The sequence below is a fragment of the Primulina eburnea genome, chromosome 6 (assembly GCF_022965805.1).
Source record: "Primulina eburnea isolate SZY01 chromosome 6, ASM2296580v1, whole genome shotgun sequence".
In the NCBI taxonomy this organism is placed as follows: domain Eukaryota; kingdom Viridiplantae; phylum Streptophyta; class Magnoliopsida; order Lamiales; family Gesneriaceae; genus Primulina; species Primulina eburnea.
This window is the reverse complement of record NC_133106.1, coordinates 19,698,298-19,720,669: the sequence shown is the minus strand read 5'-3', so window position 1 is coordinate 19,720,669 and position 22,372 is coordinate 19,698,298. Positions and strand designations below refer to the sequence as shown.

General features: G+C 35.2%; 1 protein-coding gene across 1 annotated transcript; it reads left to right on the top strand.

The window, feature by feature from the left end:
* Positions 1-21,352: 21,352 nt before the first annotated feature.
* On the top strand, positions 21,353-22,137 carry LOC140833357 (uncharacterized). Its single transcript, XM_073197722.1, has one exon. It carries the CDS (start codon positions 21,590-21,592, stop codon positions 21,956-21,958), a length of 369 nt encoding a protein of 122 aa, XP_073053823.1. The 5' UTR covers positions 21,353-21,589; the 3' UTR covers positions 21,959-22,137.
* The last annotated feature ends 235 nt before the right edge of the window (positions 22,138-22,372 follow it).

Here is a 22,372-nt window from a genome sequence, read left to right as displayed (position 1 = left end):
GATTTTCAAAGTAAGGATTTTTAGGCCTTCACAAAGAATATCCTGATTGCCTCCAGTCTTGCAACTGGTGCATATGTCTCATCATAATCAATTCCTTCTTCCTGCCTATAGCCTTGTGCTACTAGCCTTGCTTTATTACGCACAACTGAACCATCTTCGTTCAGTTTGTTCCTGTACACCCATTTTGTACCTATAACAGTTTTCGAAATTGGTCTTGGAACTAAGTTCCAGACATTGTTATGGATAAACTGATTTAGCTCTTCTTCCATTGCATTTATCCAGTTTGGATCAGCAGGAGCTTCATCAGTCTTCTTGAGTTCTAGTTGTGATACGAAAGCTGAATGAATAAATAAATTGAGCATCTGATTTCTTGTTCTTACTGGATCAGATGGTTTACCTATTACCAACTCTGGAGGGTGTGATTTCTTCCATCTGAGTTCAACATTTATTGCTTCTGAATCAGCAACTACTTCTGTGATGGAGTGCGATGGTACTAAAGCCCCGGAAAGTGCGATGGTACCAAAACTAAGTTCAAATGGTAAAAAATAAATAAGAAATACTAGATTTGACGAAAAACACGAAGAGCAATGCCCGAAAAGCTTCGAATCTTCAATCCAAGCGCAGAATTCTCTCCAACTTGTGGCGGCTGCGAAATCTCGTCTAAATGATGTAAAATCGTGCCTCCAACCCCTACCATATCATCAACCTTCAGAAAATAAGGAAAGTGATAGGATCGGTTAATCGAATAAAGAGTGTTTAGAAGGGGGGTTGAATAAACACTGCTCGAATTTAAATATTCTTCGACAATATGAGTTCAGTTTTGTTACAAACTGAAACTATATATCCCGTCGGTCAATAACAATCAGTTAAACTGAATAAAACAGTTGCGAAAAATAAACTGACTGAAAGATAGAGTATCTAACTGAAAATGAAAACTGAAGTAATGACACAATATGTTTCTGAATGTTCGGAGATTTGAATAACTCCTACGTCACCCCTTCTATCACGAAGATAGGATATCCACTAAAAGACTTTGATCAAATACACGACACTGTACTGACCCACTTTAGTTTTGACTTATCACTTTGCCAAAACTGAAACTCTTAGTAAACAACACCTTTATAGATCGTAACTGATCTTAGCACAACTTAGAAAATCTATCAACGATTACAAAGTGCTATTTAAACTCGAGAATGTAGTCTTGAATACTACTGATGACTGATAAGCGTGAGCTTTGATTTCTGATTGTGAGTAAGTATTTCTGCAGCGTAACAGCAAGTGGAAAGAGATAACTGAAAGTCGGGGTGGTCTTCAGTTGCTGCCTTCGATTATTTATAGGCTCTCCTCTCAACGGTAACAATAAAGAATGTTTGAATATTCTAATCGTTGATTGCCACGTCGATATATTCTGACAGTCATACACTGTTCATTCTGCAATGCGGCGTTCCACTACTAGTTGCAGGTATATGTATTATTTTGTCTGTTGTCGCTTTCAACTGATGACGTGTACAGCTGAGAGTTCAGCTGATAATGAATCAGTTGCCGAGAATGATCAGTTGCTGAGAGATCGGCTGATAATGAATCAGTTGCCGAGAATGAACTTTAGTTGTATAGTACTAGTTGACTAATGTTCAGCAGATGACGTGTTCAGTTGATGATCAGTTCAGTTGCTTAGTTCAGTTGGTAAGTCTTTTTGTCAAAGCACCGGAATAAGTTTCCAACAGAAAGGAATCGTCCAAAAATCTTTCCAAAATTACAGGCATGCCCAGGCGGACATAAGTTTCCGTCCGGGCGGATGGTCTTCGCAGATCTCGAATTTTTGTTACACCTTGACGCGCCCGGGCGGATGGAAGTTTCCGCTCTGGCGGGTGGTCTTCGCAAATTTTCACTTTTCTATTTTCTTGGGCGCACCCGGGCGGATGATTCTCGCACAAATTATTTTCTCACGCCTTGGATGCGCCCTGGCAGAGGTGAATGTGCGCGCGGGCGGAGGTCTCTCAAATTTCTCCCTTTGATTTTCAGTTTTGCACGAATCTCCTGCATTTTCGCCAACTAAACACCTGAGCAACACGAAGATATAAATTACTGTAAAATAACACAAAATGCATGCAGTCTAAACGATAAATGCAGCCCAACGAGGCATAACACGATATGAAAAACAAGTAAAATCCACCTATATCAAATAACAATTATAGGCTAATCAGTGTACCAAGGATAAAGAGATGAATAACAGTGTCTTATTTTGATATGTTTTGATGCGTTGTTTTGAATTATGTTTGTTTAATGTCTTTGATTCATGTTGTGATATGTTCAGTGACGTTTCACATTTGAACTCATATTATACGTATAATTCGATATTTTTGTGTATGATTGACCTCCACCTGCTGAGTGTTTCTCTAAATACTCACCCTATTACTTTTCTCCCCAGATAAAGGAGAAGATCAATTGGAAGATGATGAGAAACACGTGTTTTGGGGTAGGTAATCAAATCTGAGACATGAAGTTTCAAACATCAATTTTAGTTTTATTTTTCATTATGTTATCGCTTCAGTATTTATGTTAAGCACTGTAAAGACAGTCTTGATTTGTGTAATAGACTATCTTTTGTTTATTTTATGTATGACGTGACTTGTTGTTAAACAAAGCCGATGATGCGTCTTGGCTTTCTGGACGTGACAAGACAAGACAAGACAATGACAGCACTTTTTCATGTGCCCCAAATAAAGTCATTACCTTTTTTATTTAAACATCGAGGAGTTGCAAACTTAGCAAGCAACGTAGAAATTTGGAAATAAATGCTGAATTTTAGACTTTGTCGGATTAAATATCTAAGGATCAAATTAATTGTGGGTAGAATTGAATTGTGACTCTTTGTATTTGTTCTAGTAAGTGGTCCTGCAACCCATGTTCTACGTCAATTTTTGGGAGGGGACAAATTAATCCGGATATCATTATAGATAGATTTTTGTTTCACAACTGATATCATGAAGATATATATAGAGCACGTTCAAATGTTTGCAATTTTTTTGTCTTGTATCTTAATTATATACTTTTATTTATTTTTGGCTAATGATTGAACATAATCGAGGAAGATTTGTGAAATTCATCTTGTTAGTCGGTCTATTTTGGCTTGTGATCCAAAATGTCGCCAAGATTTGGTCTTAGCACAAACATTTTTTTTTTGTTTTCCCCCCTTTTTTACTTCTTTTTCGTTCGTATGTCGATACGAAGCCGGTTATTGTTTGCATGCCGATAAATATTGCTAGAATAGCGTCACATATTGCTAATGTCTTGGATATCACAACTACACTATATGAAAAAAGCTGAAAGAAATAAAAAAATTATTGGACTTTGACGAATGATATTTGGGATACTTTATCATTTAAATTTGTTGGAATTGTAATAAATGTATTTATACACCTGATTGATGTTGGTCTTCGAATCATAATATAATCGTTATCACTTAACTTATAATAGTGGAAGCGCGTACAATCCTCTAATTTACAAAAGATATAAGAAATATGAATTCAACAAAATAGTTACAGTTTTACTAATCCAACATTTCCCTTCTCAATTTCTATCTTATTAGGAGTCCTGTAATCATATATCTGAAATTTATAATATATAAAAAGAAAATTGAGGTTAATTCTTTAGGAACTTAGTGAGGAAATAAAATAGATTTATATATAGTTAACAAATCAAAAGATAATGCATCAGTTCAATATTTCAATATGAGATGACATATATCAATAGTAACGTATCGTCAAAAAATATCTTACCTAATGAAGTAAAGTGACAATTCAAAACTCCGAAGTGAATATCGTGGCCTAAAGAGGTGACTCACACCAACATTCGGTGTAGCACTTCTCCCACATACTCAAGTAAGATCCTTACACTTGATCATTTACGAGCCAATGTGAATTTATATTTTCAGACCGAAAGTCACGTTGTTCAAATTAATCATATACCATATCTTAAACATATTGTTCATTGGATTCACTTTCAAAGCCAAAGCCATGTTGTTCTGTAAACTAGAAATCCGATACACAGACTGTTATCCAGGGCCCAACTCATCCAGTCAGTAAAGCTGATCGGTAATATGTGGTGAATCAATAACATTCCGAAAAATCAAATATACAGTACAATATGACTAATAAAAATGAGAAATTCACAATATGATGCAATATATGAACAAATAATTAATTTATGAAACTTTACTGTGAATAAAATATCAAATTTCGAACTATATTATTTCAATAATCAGTAGAAATCCTTACCTCGATAGCATATTTTTTTCATCTTCATTTAAATCTTAAGCCAAGACAATTTCCTGTAAATATAATTTGACCTATTTTACGTTTGTCAGGATCGGTAGAAAGTGTTGGATTCTTTTAAAAATATATTTTCTACAAAAAATTTACCCATTAGTTTTGGTTAAAACATTAAAATTTTATTTCAAATCAAAGATGTGTCCGAAAATTACGAAACTTCACAAGATGTTCGGAATTATATCATAAATTGGTTGGTAAATGAAACATTCGAAATATTGTGGGGTCGTGTAATATACACACCAGTGAGGCGGTGTCACGCCCCGAGATCGAGACGTTGGTCACATCCAGCATTGTTTATCAATTTACATGAAAACAATTAATCCTCGTAGCAAATGGCCAAAACCAGTTTTTTCATAAAACAAAATATTGTCTTTACAATGATAACAGAATAAAAATTACATTAGAATTGCGGAAGCGAAATACAGAAGGAAAATGTAAATTCTTGATTCTTGTTCAATTCATTCGATCAACATCCCCAGAGTGCCTCATGTCCCTCCTCATCCATTTGCTCTTCATTCTTATCTATTGAGAGATGTAAGGGGTGAGTATTTTGGGAAACACTCAGCAAGTGGGGGCCGATCGATTTCCGCAAATACATATAGACATAATTCTAAATAATCTTTTAACAGATTTTCAAAACTTATTACATTGACTTATCATAACAGAACCGAATCAAATTCGAAATATGAGACAAAGATTATCAGACAATTCATAGTAGATCAGAACAAACATAACACTATTATTCATCTCATTTTCTATTGTCAAATTATCCTCAATATGTTAGTCCTCTAAGGGACGAGGCCAATACACAGTTTTATACCCATTGATGGGGGCAACACAGTTTTATACATACTGATGGGGGCCAAACAGAATTACAATTAGCGTTCCATATCCAAATCGAATTGTAACAATTATCATAGAATAAGATTTACCGAACAGAGCTTATCAGAATTTTGAACGAATTCAGCGGAATCAAAGAATATCGAAATCAAAAAGAACATTTCATGCATCGATCGCGAATTTAAAACGAAGATAACATTTTTCGAATGGAATAGACACACATACGTGCATGTCATGATATATTTACACAAAGTTTAAATTATGATAAAAGTACATAACCAAAACTCACTTATAGAAATTTGAAGGTGTAGTTCGAAATTTGCCGAACTTGAACGTACGAAACTTGCTGAATTTCGAACATGTGGTGACCAAAATTTGTCAAGCCTTTATGACGATGTTACCAACGATTCCTGCACAAAATCGTCGGCAAGAGCTTTCCTTCTCCTTCCTCGCTATCTGCGACCGTGAGGTGCTTTGTCGAGTGGCCGAAATTTGGGAGGCTTTTGAGGGATTATTGAAGTGTAATTTTTGTGAGGTTTAAGGTGGTCTTTATAGAAATTTTTTGGCTTTTGATCTCCCTATTCATCCGAAACCAAACATGGATGTAAATGTGGTGAAAAATCTATGCAATCTCAAGAGACACCTTAGTTTACTAAAGGGACAATTCTTGCACAATAAATTTGTTCATTCCATGAGCTCCTCCTTTAGCTCCTTTTTTGGTTCTTTTAGGACAAGAAAAGTTGAGCTTCTTTGAGATAAAAGATTGAGTTCATAAGCTGGAGTTTTACTACTCCAATGACGACGCTTCTATTATTGTGATTTCTCATAGCATAGCTTTTCGTTGAGCTAATCCTCGAGCTTTGGAGTTACTTCCTCAAGCCGTGTTAACTGAAAATTTAAGTTTATAGTTTAGTTTTATGATTAAGCTTAAAGTTTTGAGCTTAATTTCGAGTTTTATTTCTTACATGATTTGATTCAGAAATTCCGGGTTCCCACAGGCGGCGCATGTGGCTGCTTCAGAGAACACGCGCTGCTGATATTTTTTCGATGAATGTATTTCTAGGCTATCTTTAACTTTTATGTTGAACATTTTTTGAAATTCGAAACTGATTAACTGAAACATCCACTACTCGTTTTCTTAAAAATACTAGAAATTTTTTTCTATCCTACAAGATTCGGCCGAAATAAAATATATATATATATATATATATATATATATATATATATATTTTAAAATATCTTGCACTACTTTAAAAATAAAACAACCAATTATATTTGAAAATCCAAAAGAAATAGTTTAAAAAAATAAAAACGTCAAACATCTGCAAATCCTAACTTAGCAATAGAGCTAAATCTATCAACCTCTCAAAAACCACTCAAAAGTATAAATAAAATTCGCAAAATCTGTAACATAAGCTTAAAATCATAAGTGCGGAAAACTAGCGTTGTACCTCAGATTATGTGCACTTTCAGTCCAGTCAGATCAAGCATCATGACCTCTCTTATCATTATTATCATATTCATCATAAACATATATGTTTTTCTTTCGTTGAATTCAGTTGGCTAATTGTGAATATTCGTATCAGGGGTCGATGGATCCATCTACATGAAACCACAGTACTGGGCGGCAGGGACATCAGCGACACTCTCTCCCGTCAACTGAGCCTTGGCCTTACGTATTCACATATCATCGTATTCGTATTAGTCACAATTAATTCACTTGCTTTAACATTTCATATTTTCATCACTTTATAAAATTCATGCATATAATAATTGTTTTTCTTTTAAACCAAGCATGCAACATATCTTTTCACGTTAACGTTTCATCATAAAATTCCATAAACATTTAAAATAACCATTTTAACATATAAAAAAAGATTCAGGACAATGTCATGACGTTTACTAATTTTCGGGTGTAAAATTACCGTTTTACCCCTAGACGTAAAATTTCACGATTTTGACATTTTTTTTATTTTTGTTGACTCTAGACCATCCTAAATAATTATTTAAGCTTACATTAATTTTTCATATTTTTATTTAGCTTAAATCAATTAATTTTTTATTTATTCTTTAATTATAACTTATTAATGTGTTTTAATCCCGAATTAAATCAAAATTTAATATAAAATTCTCAAACTTAAAACATAGACTTTTATTATTTATTTATCTCTCGTGAACTATGATTTGACCCCCGTTGAACCACTGTTTCAAAGTTTAGCCAATAAAAACCTTAGTTCGAACCCTTAAGCTACACCTCGAACCATGTCACGTTTTCACCGAGCCACGCCCGAGCCACCTTGAGCCATCTTTGGACCAGACCTGCCGTGGACCCTCATGGACCTACTGGACCCCTATGACTTGACCCTAGCCCCAACCGTAGCCACAAAAATTAGAAGAGCAACGACCGAGAACTCCTAGGACCACTAGGACTCTTCAAACTTGATAGGACTCTAACCAACCAAGCTAGCCCCTGACCCAGACCCTTGTGCACCATCTTATGACCGTATGACATAGCTTAGCCTAGCCCTAAACCCCTGGCTGAGCCACAAAGTCCCTTGCACCGCAGCTGCACCTGCATGCAACCTTTCGGTGGCTTGGGGAAGAGTCCTTGTGCGCTTGGACTCTTCCCTAGCCCTCTAACTCGAGTCATAGCATGGATAGAACTTCTCCCCTGACCCAAATACGTCCCAGCCTAGCCTTGGTCGAGCCAAAGCCGAGACATGCAGTGGTTGACCCAATAAACCGAACCTTGGTCCTTAAAACATGAAGCTACGGTTCCAGCTTGTGCAATTCTCGTGTGCAACCTATATCGTGTGACTTAGGACCCTTGAATCATGTAAAAACAACCTTTAAACAATTCCTAATCATGGCAGCCTCATTTATGTATGAAAACAACAATTTTTGAATCAAAACCATGCTTTAAAATTCATGTTTTGTACAAAAATGAAAAATAAAGAGTAATTTGTTTTTCATGCAATTCATAATTAAATGCATATTATGGTGTGATGATGAGTAAAGGAAAGAATATGGTGTGTTTTTGTATATTTAACACACGAATTTTCGTTGACGAATCAAAGAACGGCGGCGAAGAACCTTGGGCGAATTTACCTTGAATTTTCGAAGCTTTCCTCTTGATAAATCTTGTGTGTGCCGTGTGATGGTGGGGAAAAAGAGTCCTTGCAATTTGTTTAGGGGAAGGGGCGTGTGATAAGATGAGTTATGGGGTGAATTTGTACTTTAAACAATTACTCAGAACACTAATATAAACTTAGACCCATTAACAAGGTTAGTTAGGCCCATTAACCCCATTAGTGCTTTTAAAAATTATTTTGTTTAGTAAAATTTGTGAAACTATTAGCCGGGTTATCAAAATGTTCGTATTTTTGTTTAAAATCGTATATCGATAAAAATTACGTCTCGGCGTATAAAATCACCTCAAAACTCCTTATTTTCAAAAAATAAGAAAAAACATAAACCTTATTTTAAATAATGTAAAACATTTAATTAATAAAAACATTTTTTTCATTTTTCAGCTATCTGATCTATGTTCCTCGATCGCAACTCGAATAACCTTTAAAAATACATTTTAATGCATTCCAGTAGACAACTACTAACAAATCATATAAACATATCACACATAATTAATCATTTAGTCACTCAAAATATACCATTCATGTATCCAAAATCATTTAATTAAAATACAAAAGAAATTTAATAACTTGCATACATATGGTTCACGTGGACCTTAAAATTTTTTAGGACGTTACACTAACAACATATTTTGAAAAACTAAGTCATCTTCTATTAGAAGTATATTTTATGTATTTGTAGTATTATATTTATATTTTATTTATATAATGATACATATTAATAATATTATATATATATATATATATATATATATATATATATATATTTAATTATTTCATTCCAACTTTTTTAGACAAGTATATTAATGTGTTGTTATATATTGTTTAAAAATCATTACCAAAATTTTGACATGTTATTTTGACCAAACATGTCAAAATTTTGGGGTGGGATGGTAACAATTTATGTTGAAAATATATCAATAATTGGCCAATACAGAATAACTTAATAGGAAGATTGAAAATTGAATTTGAATGACCAATAACAACTTAATTAATAGCTTATAGATTCATAGGGTTTGGCCGGCTGTATCTAACAACAATAATGACGTGGACGTGTTCATATTTATGACATAAATTGCTCAAATTTTGCCATTCACGGCACTGAAGGTGTTAAATGATTACTGTACTGGCGTAGAACATGGACGAGATAATAATTAGTAGATATGTAAGTAATTGATTTTATTCAACATTATAAATTTATAGTTTTTTTTTTTTTTTTATTAACGCCTGTTTAGTGCTGATACCGTATATGTTAAAGTCACTCAAAGAGAAAAGACTAAAATTATATAAAAAAACAAAAACAAAAACTGAATAAAGATCACGATGACACTGGACCTTAGCTAGTACGTACCAGCTATAAGGAGATCTAGCAAGGCCAATCCAACCTTCTGATTTGGCTAGTCTAAGCCGAACCGTCGAGTTGGTATAATAACTCGATCGACAAGAACACGCATTTTATATACGCCTAAGATATTCCCGGAGGTCAAGGATTATCTAGTTTGACATACTTCAGTATCCAAATGATATCGGTCGATAGATTTGATCGATGCAATCCAATGAAGTTTATTTCCCCATTCTCAGGAAAGTGATGCAAGCTAGACGCCGACCCGGGCAATAGCAACTTCATGATCGAGCTAGAGGTGAATGCAAAACATGATCGTTACATATATAAGTTTTCTCTTTTCTGTATAGCACACATTTTAAAAAAAAATAAGAATGAATTTCCTGCAGTGGCCTTTGATCAATTTTTTTTTATTTTTGGCTTGTTTCCATGGAGTGGTATTCCCCACATAAATTTCCCAAACCTGCTTGGCCGTCACCAACCTGAAACAGGATGCATTAATTAGTTAGATATGAAATGTTTCTGAAAAAAGGTTCCTACATTAACTGCCCTCCATCTGCTGATTTAAATGTTCAGTCATGGCCAAACTGAGTAGACGCCAATACAAGAAAATGAAACTGATTAGTACACATACCTACATGCATGTTTCATTCATGCTGAGTCATTTTCTCATTCAACCAATTATTGTTATTATTATCAATTTTTATAACAAGAAACATGTAGTGATATCCCAGGGATGAACCCATCAAGATCCGGCCCAAACTCCCGGCCCATATATAAGGCCCGCAGGTGAATGGCCCACGACAAGTCCAGGTATTCTCCTATAAATACCAGGTTTGAGTGTTCAGTTGATTCATTCGATATTGTTTTCAGCAGCACCCTTATACTGTTCCCCCATATATCCTCAGTCACTGACTTGAGCGTCGGAGGGACTACGCCAGGACACCTTCCTGGCCCCCTCTTAACGATCTTCTTTCTTATTTCAGGCACAGGGTAACTTCAAAATCCGCGTCTGGATTAGTGACACTTTCTGGAATCGGACTCTAAATTTCTCGTGAGTATCATGTAGACAATGTGATTCGATTTTAGGCGTGGGTTGGGTAAACTTCGAGTATATGTAGTAGCATGCAAAACACGCACATCAAGTAAAACTGCACAAGACTGCAGCAAGATTCAAGTAGAAAAGACACACTCAACCATCTCCGGCGCCTCACGAGTAGGAGCAACTGATTCTTTTTATTTAAGAACTGAGATGGAAAATATGATGGTAAGTCTGATTTTGATCACACATTTAAAATTGTCAGTTTCAACTTTCAACATAAATCGAGTTAATATGGTTAGCATTGGGATTTTTTTATATTTAAAATGACAATTGGTTTTCGAACAATGGGTCGACAAAGAATTGAAAATACAAAATATGAATAATTATTAAAACTCGAAGGATCCAATCAAATTAAAAAATTAGGGTAAGCTTGAATTATTAAATATCTTTATGATCCACGAGAAAATTTTCAAACCGTGCCAACCGAAAGTAACTACCAAACCATTATTACAAAACTTCCACCAAAAGAATCAACTAAAAAACATTACATATAAATAGTGCAAGGGAAAATTGAGAATCCAGTTAAAGAGTATGTCTCTTCTGAGATGGTCTTACGAATCTTTATCTGTGAGACGGATCAATCCTACCGATATTCACAATAAAAAGTAATACTCTTATCATAAAAATTAATATTTTTTCATTGTTAACTTAAATAAGAGATCCGTCTTACAAAATATGACGTGTGAGACCGTATCACACAAATTTTTGCATCTAAGCCTTATGTATAAATATTTTAAACGAAATGAAAGGAAGGACCACAACATTAGGCCCACTCATATAATATAGGGCAACTTGTGTATCAGTACCCATTTTTTATAAACTTTGGTTTTGGTACCCAAATTCCTAAAATACCCTTCCTATCCCTTTTTAAATAATTGAGTTTTCTTTTAAAATAACGGCCCATCATGCTTCCGTAAAATAAATTAAATCTTATACCTCTTTGACCGGAGTGCCACCGGGTTATATCCACCGTATTTTACAGACTGCTCCTCACAGTCTAACCACGCGATCGCAACCTATGGTTACTGACGTAGATTCCTTCAGCAGCACTTGGCACAACCTTAATTCGTTTCCTACCTTAAGGTGTACAGTATAAGATGAAATTTTGAAAATAATACATGAGAGGGGCTAGAGCAAAAGATCTCTTTTATTCAAACACAAACATTTATATATTACATAGTAACCTCCTGTAGAGGAGGAGAAACTTGTTTAGCTACTTATCGTAGCTGAACTCTTCACACACATAAAGCTTGAAAGAAAAATATTACAACCTTGTATGAAAGAAATGGAGAAAATATTTGATGATCTTCACTTCCTTCTTCCTGCCTTATTTATAGAAGGCTTTTTCGGATTTGAAACGCGGATTTCAAACCTTCATTAGCCTTTACGGCTTGCTTGGGGACCAGGTAGTGGTTGAAGGGTCCCTGTCTAGATTATTAATCTGGACATCAACTTCTCATCCTCTTTTATCTCTTTTAGGTACCATTGACGATGAGTTTCCAGGATATCGGCAGTAATTTCGTCTTTTTTATACTCTTTAAAATGATTTACTAACCATTTAAGAGCTTCTGCCTCTTTCCTCTTGTATGTTAACCTTCTTTTCAAAACTTTCAAATATACTCGATACATTTTTAAGTTTTGATTCTCGTATGGTAACTGGTTTTCATTCTGTCCTTATTTATGGATGAATTTTCCGGGCCCAGTTAATTTTTTATTCATTGGATTCCTTTTAGATTGGTATCCAATGCTTGCTGAGTCATCCACCATTTGTTATTGGTGGTCCATTTGTCTTTTACCACTAATTAGTGGTTGTCTTGATTCTATCACTCACATGATAGTGGTCCTGCTTTTTGTAATGGAGGGTCACATGTCCCTTTTAGGTTTGTCGAGGAATCTTTGGTTTTTTGTATCCTCGAGGAAAATGTGCATGTGGTCCTTCTCTACTTGTCCTTGCTTCGGTAAAATGTTTCCGATCAGATCTCGGTTTGAAACCTTTACCGAATTCTGGTTCTTTCTGAATTTGGCATTCAGGACAGATGTTCTCCGACCATCTTCCTATGTGTGCCATATTGCAGAACTTTCGGCGAGTCTCTTTGCTTGCCGGTAGCTTGCTGTTCCACAAAAGATTTCTTTTCTTCTCAAATAGATCTTCTGCAAAACTTGTTGTTTTTCCTGTCATGGTATTTAACAGGAATGATCCGTTCACTGAATGATTGTAGAATTTGAACGGAAACTTAACTTTGTCCATCTCAGTGAGACAGACCCAAATACCCCAAGCTCTTCTGGTAGAAATATCATCTTCGTTAATTGAAGACACCAGGGGTGTTTCTTCTGTCGGAGGGTCCTTGATGAATTTCTGGACGTTTAAATCTGGCCTCCTTAGCTTGATGAAATGAAAGGCTTCATGTGTGCCTTTCCCTGCTGGTTCTGGTGCTGCACTGAAAAAATACAACTCCAGAATATCTCCTCTGGACAAATAATCATTATTCGCCCAAGTTTCGTGAACAGCTTCCTGGATCCATTTTGGTAAACCTGAAATCTCCGGAAAGCTGGGTGACGTAGTATAAACTGAGGCAAGAGCCCCAAATTCATACCAAGCTTTAACCTCCTTGGGATATGAATTAGGTTTCATCCATACCCTTGGATATTTTCCTGAAACATCAACCCTATTTGTAGCTGGGTTAATGCCAATACGTGTTTTTAATTTCTCCCATTTCTGCTGATAATCCTGAATTGGAGAAATTACACCTTCATTAGTACCAACCTTAGCTTTGCCTTTGTCAATACGAGGCCTAAGGTTGATCTCTCCCTCTTCAGTCCCCGAGGTGAAGGGTTGACTTGAGGACTCAAGATAAGGATCAGGAGTCTCAATTTTTGTTTCAGCCGACTCATCTTGTGATGATCCCGACTTAACACTTGTGCAAGGGGTATTTGAATCCCCTGCTACAGGTATAGAGCCCTGTACTCGAAAACTCTCCATTTGAGAAACCAGTGGTCTCTCAATGCCCTGGAGGATAGGCCTTTGCGTTACAGACCATAACTGAGTATATGCCTGTAAACATCCTGTAATTCGATCAGAGACAATTCTCTTATCAGCTTGTTGTAGCCTTCCCGCAACTTCTGCGTTAACAGCTAACTTGTTGAACTCGGTTTGAAGCATTTCAAGGTGTTCCCTTAAATGCCTCTGCATCTTGATAATAGCATCAATGTCAATGCTGTCCATCTCTTGTTAAAAAATCTGCAAGAATATTTTCATGAGATTTTATTATCATAATATCAAAAATATAATTTTGACACAAAGCTTGCCATCGTAATAATCTAGCCTTCTCAGGTTTAGACTCAATTTTATTCCTTAAAAAGGCTTTAACTTGAGTGTTATCAACTTTCAAAGTGAATTTCTTTGCAAGTAAAAATAACGGCCATTTTTCAAAAGCCCTCTTTACTGCATAAAATTCTTTTTCGTTGATATGCCATCTTACGGCTTCTGCATCTGAGAATAACCCACTACAATATCTGCATGGTTGTTCTCCATCTGGTGTGAGCTTTGTTAATACTGCAGCCCACCAATGATCACTGGCATCGGTATACAATACCAGATCATCCTCGTCTTGAGGAATAGCCATCTTTGGAAGGTTTTTGCAAACCTTCTTTAAATGGATAAGTCCTTTTGTGTGTTCGTCTGTCCATATAAATCTAGCATCTTTTTTCAACAATGGACTGAACACTTTCCTGTGTTTTGCTAGGTTTTTTATAAACATCCCAGCAAAATTAACAACTCCTAAGAAGCTTTGGAGTTGCTTCTTGTCTTTGAGACTTTCTGGAAAATTCTGCACTTTTTCGACTATGTGTTCTTGCAGAATTATTCCTGACTCATCGATTTCAATTCCGAGGAATTCAATCTTTCTTGTAGCAATGACTGCTTTCTTTTCAGATAAAACCAGTCCTTCTTTCTTGCAAACTTTAGAGAAAATCTCCAAATGTTTAACATGTTCATTCATATCTTTGGATGCTATTAAAACATCGTCGATGTAAACAAACATAAACTTGAAATAATCTTTGAAAAGATTATCCATCTTTCTTTGAAATATTTGGGGTGAGTTAGCCAATCCCATTGGTAATACTTCCCAAATATAATGTCCTTGAGGTGTGGAGAAAGCTGTGAATTTCTTGCTTTCTTCCTGCATCCGTATTTGATAGAATCCAGACTTGCAATCAAATTTAGAGAATATCTTGGCATTGCGAATGCAACTAATCAAGTGTTCTCTACTAGGTATAAAATACCCATCAAACTCCAGAATCTTATTAATTTCTTGATAATTAATAACCAGTCTGGGTTTTCCTCGTTTAATTTCACCATGATTTCTTACCAGAAAACCTGGACTGCTATATGGTGACATACCTGCTTTGATTAATCCAAGGTCCAAATGTTCCTTGATTATAATCTGCATATCCCTCTGATCAATGATGTTCATTGGGATGGGTTTACAACGGACAAATTCATACTCTTTGCCTTCCTTAATCTTAAGGCAAGCTCTGAGTTGATTTCTGTCCCACCATGCCAAGGGATCTTCATTGTAATTTTCTTTGATCCTTTTCTTGACATCTTCCAGTGATACCTTAGATTCAAATTCTACTTCATTTGTATGTAGAGTTATCTTAAGGCATTCTATATCTTCTGGTTGGAGTTCTTTATCTGTTCTTAACTGGAGCATTGTTTCTCCAAACCGTCTTGAATCCTTCATTTTTGGGTTCAGAAGTTTTCCTGAATCACCACGCTTGCTGCGAAACTGGATTGGCAATTTTCTGTAAAATGCCTCCCTAAGTCTCTGGACTATGATTTTGTGGGCACATGGTGTTGTGAACACTAATCTTCTAGTCTCATTTTCTTGTGTATAGGACTTGAACATTTGTAGGAAATTATTTCCTAACAATATGTCTGCTCCTGTATCATGAAAATAAATTGGTGGTGTCTTTACCTTGTACCAAGGTGTTTGTCCAGCACCGCCAATCATGATTTCAGTCATCTTAATTCCTTTACATAAGATTAAGATTCTTCTGGAAAAATCTCTTCCAGCAATCTTGGGTAACTCTTCTTCCAAATTATTTGGAAAAACTCCTCGTTTTGCTGTACATATTCCAGCACCTGAATCAATATATGCAGCAAAGTATTCTGCCTTATATTGTTCATACAACATTCCTACTGGAATGTATATGGAGAATGGACTTGTGGTCATTGGATTTTCCACATTTTATCATCTGCCATAAACTCCATTCCATACTCTAGACGTTTCCAAGGTTTATGTTCCTCGAGAAACTCTAGTCCAAGAATCAGTCGATCTGATTCTTTTCCTGAAATTCCTTGAATATGAACCTCCAATTCTCCGATATTAATCAGTCCTTGGTAAGTTCCTATCATCGGTTGTTCCAAATAGTATATTGAATTACAAGGAAATTGATTCCTTTGCTTTGTAATGTCAAATACTATTTCTACTTCCTTCCACCCTTCTGGGCATCTAAGTTTTCCTATTGTAGAAAAACTTTTCAGCTCCTGTTGGGTTTCTATGACAGGCCTTTTATCCCATCTGTAACTTGTAATTCTATCTCCTTGAAAAGATAGTCTTCTTGATTCCAATCTAAGACTTTGATTCCTCTGTAGAATCGGTTTGTCTTGGATCTGGATATCTGTTTCCTGTATTAAAGGAAACTCAACTCTTTCTGGATAAATTGCCTGAGCAACCTTTCCGAATATTTCAGGGATTTCAATAAACTCGTTTCTAATAAATAATTCAGAATGGTGTGTATTAGATAGAGCATATGAAATTTGATAGGTAATAGAATATGGCCTATTACCTTCTTTCATCAGCCTTTTTTCCTTGAAGTTCTGATGTAGTGTCAAGGCTCGGCTGAAATCTCGATCTGCCAGGTTGTAGGCTATCCTTGGATAGATTACCCCTACAATTTTTCCTGCACAGAGGTTTCCTGAGATTGTTCCCAGTACTGAATCTTGTAGATTCCCCATTCTTTTATCGCAAATAGCAATATCGATAGGTGAATCTATTCCTTCTTTGAAAGTAGCCTTTATCATAATTTGGATTGCTCCGATATGAATCCAGGACATAGTCCTTGCTACTTCTATCTTGAGTTTTTGTAATTCCTCCTTAATTTCTTCGGAAGGAATTAACTGCATCTCCATTCTATTTCCTGTAAGTTCCATCGGGATTGCCATTTCCCTTCTAGAAACTTTATAGATTAGGTGATGCTTTCTGTTTCTTAGGCCAAGACTTCCTAAGAACTTTTCTACCTGTCCTGCAGAGAAACCTTGGTATCTCTGTAGACTTGGATTTTCTCTCATGATTCTTTGAACCATGTTATGAGATATTGTTGTCTGGCTAAAAAACCCAGACAGATCTTCATGTGTTTCGTGTCGAAACACCTCGTCTTCAGTCAGATTCCGATTCTGTTCCATCAGATTCTTCCGGACTTAAGACTTCTTCTTCTTCATATATACTTTCATCTGAGGCAATATCCTCAAATCGGTATACTTGAATGAGATCTTGGTAATAAACTGCATCTTCTATATCCGGAGTAGGATCGAAGCGTTTAATGCCTCTTTTCTCATTTTCTGGACAGTTGGTCGAGATATGACCTCTTGCTCCACATGTCCAGCAATTACAATCCTTGAAACTTTCATTGGCTCGCGTATGAGCTCTTCTGAAAGTTTTCTTTGTAGGTGTTCTTCCTGTGCTTCGAGATGAACTCGATGCCTGGGACGATATCCTACTTCTTGATGGTCCGCTTCTCTGTCCAGATTTATAAGATCTGGCTTTCTGTCTGGACCAAACAGATCTTGGTTTCCAAGAACTTCTTCCACTTCGTGCATAGGGATGAGTCCTAAAACTTCTCCTTTTATGCTTCTGTGGTTTACTTCCAATAATAGTTGGAAGATCATTTTCTTTACAACACAAAGGAGTTCTTTTGTTGATACCCCTTAGGCGTTTGTAATTCTTTTGTAACGCTGCCATATGACACCATTCTGCCAATTTTCCTTTAAGGAAAGAGGCTCTTCTTGCCAATGTATCTGGATTACCAGGTACGTATTCCCTTATGAGCATTTCTCTCCAAGGACTTGGCATTTTTGCGAAGAAAAGCTGCATAGCTATATCTTCTTCGACTCCTGAATTCCATCTATATTTGGTGAATAACATAATGTATTCATCTATCAAACATATATCATGTAATTCAAGACTATACAGAGCTTGAGTATATTTTTTCTTCTTCTCCGTATCTTGACTATTGAAATAGTCTACCCCTATAAAGTGTGCTTTGAATAGGGTAGCCATCTTTCCAGCGATCTCACTAAGAGATTCCCCAACTAGGACTGACTCTTTCATGTCTGCTGAAGTCATGTCCCAAGCAATTTTTACTGATCCCATAAGACTCATTTCCAAAAGTTTAATGAATCCTTCTTTGTTGAGATCAAGTGTTCCTGCTGCAATCCTCATAGCAGATGTCCAATCGTCTATGAGATCTTCTCTGTTTTTGAAGTCCAATACATCAAGGTTAAGCATAACCCCGTAAGGATGTATAGGATCTAAAACAGTTTTTCCATAGGGTGTTTGGTGCAAAGGAATTTGAGCTCTCCTTGCCCTTGTTCCCGCTGGGTGTGATCCTCCACCAGTATGGAAATCAGTCTGAGATTCTCTCATATTTACATTATGAGATCCCATACTTTCCCTTGGTGGTTCCTGAGAAGATGACCAGGTTATTGCAGGTGGTGTTTCTCCTACTGCTGTATTCATCTTTAGATCTACTACTTTGAGATTTGCGAAAGACTCCGCAAGTTCTTGTAGATCCTCCAAACCAATCCTTTCTAGAGTTGTCATCAGATCAATTTCTTTTCTGAGACAGACTTGATTAGATTGATCATCTTTTCTTCTTCAGTTAAAGGTTTTGACACCACTCTGGACTTCCCTTGTTGATGTAACAAAGGTTCGGTACCAAAGGATGGTGGTAACCAACCTCCTGAAGATCTTTTACTAGAACTTGGTTGTTGTTCTAGTTTCTGTATTCTTGTTTGAATATCTTTTAAGATCTCAAGAATTTCTTCTTGTTTCTCTAGGACCTTTTCAACCCTTTGAGGTACATAATATAGCACATTGCCATAATTTTGTACCGTTTTCTGTATTTCTCTAAGATCCAGAGAGAGCTTAGAGGAGTCTGGTACTATTTCCAGAAATTTATTATTCTGAATCATAAATCCTTACCTGAGGGTGCTGTTGCTTCCCTTCTGTCTATACAGATTCGTTGTTCTAATTGAATTATTTCCAGGGAAATAAGTTCAATTTCGAACTGGATGGTAGTCCCTGGCATATTTAACAGATCATTGAAGATCTGGTCTTTTCGGCCTGTAAGAGTCTACCTTTTGTGTATGCAAGGTTTTGCAAACACTGCTGTCTTTCATCAAGAGATAAATTCCCTGATTTAATGAGTTGTTTCAGATGCTTTATAGAACATCTGAATAGCTCTATTCGGAAACTAATGTTTCTGGAATAGAGATTGAAATGATTTCGGGGATACCTAAATCCTTTCATTTCTTGATATATGACATATACCGTCATATGTCTGATGTTTCCATCAGATCTATACCATAACTTGGTGGTCACCATTGGAACATACCTTTGTTCTCCTGTTTCTGATATCTAACAATAGTTAGATATACTTGTGTATTTTCCAAAATATTGGAATAGTTCTTGTAAATTATTCTTCTCGAACTAAAGTTCGGATTCATAATTTTTTCGAAATTCTCCTTCTCATACATTTAGTTACTAGTAATAATAAAATTTTTGTGTTTGAAATAAATTAACCAGGCTCTGATACCATTTTCGAAAGCGCGGGATCAATTAAACTTAAATAGGGCAAAAGGGCAAATTTGGCAATTTAGAAGAAAATTTCTCTTTCTATGTACTAAAACCCAACTCCATTTTCAAAATGTACTGAATCTCAATTAACCCTATAATATATATGTGCTTGGTCTGATGTAACATCAAACATTCAATTGGGAATGAAAAATAAATTGAATAAGTTATATTGAAAAGAATTTTTTGATATTGCTGAACTGATTCTTTTTTATAATTATATATGATGAAAATGGTTTATTTGATTTGTCTGATTTTAAATTTTTTTTTATATTAAGTAGACAAAGATTGGTTTTGTTATACTAACTTTTAATTTTTGATTATTTTGATCTAATTGTTGACATGATATTTCACAAGTAATTAATTATTTATGTCAAATTAACATTTTTCTATGTCACGTCATTATTTTTTAATGTCACATCAACATTTAGACAAAAATAACCAAAAATTAAAATTTAGTTGAATATAACCGAACTCTAAAATGTTTGTGAACAAAAACCTAAAATTGATAAAATAAACTATTTTTTCGCCCGACTGTGTTTTTTTTAATATAAAAAAACAAACTATTTTCCATATATTTGGGGACATAAGATAAACTTTTTTTCCGTCCAACAGATTCTGACACTCAGCAAGATTTAAAAAAGTAATTTTGTTCGGACATGAACTTACAAAAATGACCTCAACTTGACTAAAAACATGTCCTCAGTAAATTCGATTCATGCTTATATTTAGAAATGAAAGTTATTTCTAAAAGTTATGTTTTGATAATCGAGTCGAATCGAGCCGAATTTTTGAATGTTTGAGTTTAGTTCGTTTATAATCGAGCCGACCTCGAGCTTTATTTAACGAATATATGTATGGCTCACGAGTTTATTCAAGCCTTTATCGAGCCTAAACAAACTTAATAAATATAAATTATACATTTAAATTTTCATTAAATTAAATAAAAATAAATTATATATTTAAAGAAAAATATATTATTCTTATTAAAATTTGAAATTTTATTATAATAAATAAATTTAATAGATTTTTCTATATATTTCATACATAATATGCAAAATCAATAAATCAAATATCAAAACTATTATTTTCCATCTAAAAGATTACTCACGAACTTACCAACGAACATGTTCACGAGCTAACGAGCCGAATACTATAAAGCTTGAGTTTGGTTTGTTTATCTTAACGAGACTCATTAAACGAGCTCAAACGAGCATTTATTGAATCGAGCTTCGAATAGCTTACAAACGGTTTTGTTCGCTTACATCCCTAGTTTTGACTAATCTATTTATCTCAGTTCTTATCATATCGACCATATGGTCTCATATTTTATTAAGATAAAAATTCATCTTATAAATCAATTTTATAATACAAATCTTTTATTCGACCCAACTCATGAAAAATATTATTTTTTATAAAAAATTATCATTTTTCATTGCAAATATGGATCCAATCGACTATTGTAACGAATATATATATCCTTAAATTATTTCACAAAGACACCTACTAATTCATTAGAGGGTATTTAAGTTTTTAGAAGATGAAGCCACACAATTAATATGGTCTACAAAATTTTGAATTTTTATTGATGCGGGATGGGTCCCAATGGAACATGTCCCTTAGAACATGGAGAAAATTATGCAAATTTTCCATACTATAAAATCACTCCTCTCTCCTTACTATTCTTACTTCTCGCACTCTTAACCAATAAAACTCCCAAATACCCCATATATATAATATAGTAACACATAAATCTTTCTCAATTTTCATGTAGCCAGGAACCAACAAAAGAGAAGAAATCCATGCCGATAACGTCTTTTCTTGAGTTTGATTCTACAACTTGAGGCATCGTTCAAAATTCTCCACTCATTTTTCTCCAGAAACTAAATTTGATTCATCCCCCTGAAGAAATGAACATTGAGTTGATCAAGTGCGAGTGCTGCGGATTGAAGGAAGACTGCACGCAAGAATACATCGCAGAAGTGAAGGAAAAATTCGAAGGGAAATGGCTGTGTGGTCTGTGCTCAGAAGCTGTGAGAGATGAAGTGAACAGAAGCAAGAAACAGTACTGTGGAATGGATGAAGCTGTAAAGGCACACATGTCGTTCTGTCGTAAATATAAATCGAATCCGGCTTTCCGAGTTGCCGATGGCATGAGGCAGATGCTTAGAAGAAGGTCCGGAGATTTGTCGTCGTCATCCTCGTCGTCGCCGAAGAAAAGTTCGAGATCATCACACACATCGCAGGTCGGAGACGACTCCACATTTTCCTATTACTAGCTAGGGATGGAAAATCAAAGGGTTGGGAAAAAAAACAAGATTCATGAATAATAAAGATCAAGTTTTTTGTCTCTCTTAATACATCAAATCGTCCTGCCCACATCAAAATTTTCGTTGGATGAAAAGATTAGGGTATGTCAAGAGTTATTTTTATGGAGGGTTTCTCTTGGTTTTTGTTATTTTTCCATTTTTGGTTATTTAACGTAATCGATCAAATCCGTTTCCTCTCTTGTTTGAGAGAAATTAATGATTCTTGGGGAAGTGAGATTTCAGCTTCATTCTGATAACAATAGCAACAAGCTTATGGTAACTCAAAATGCATGAAAATTTTGGTTAAGCTCCTTTCGTAAAAATAGTTTGTATATCAAGAAAACGAAGGGAAACCAAGAAATGGGGAATAAGCCAATAGGGCCA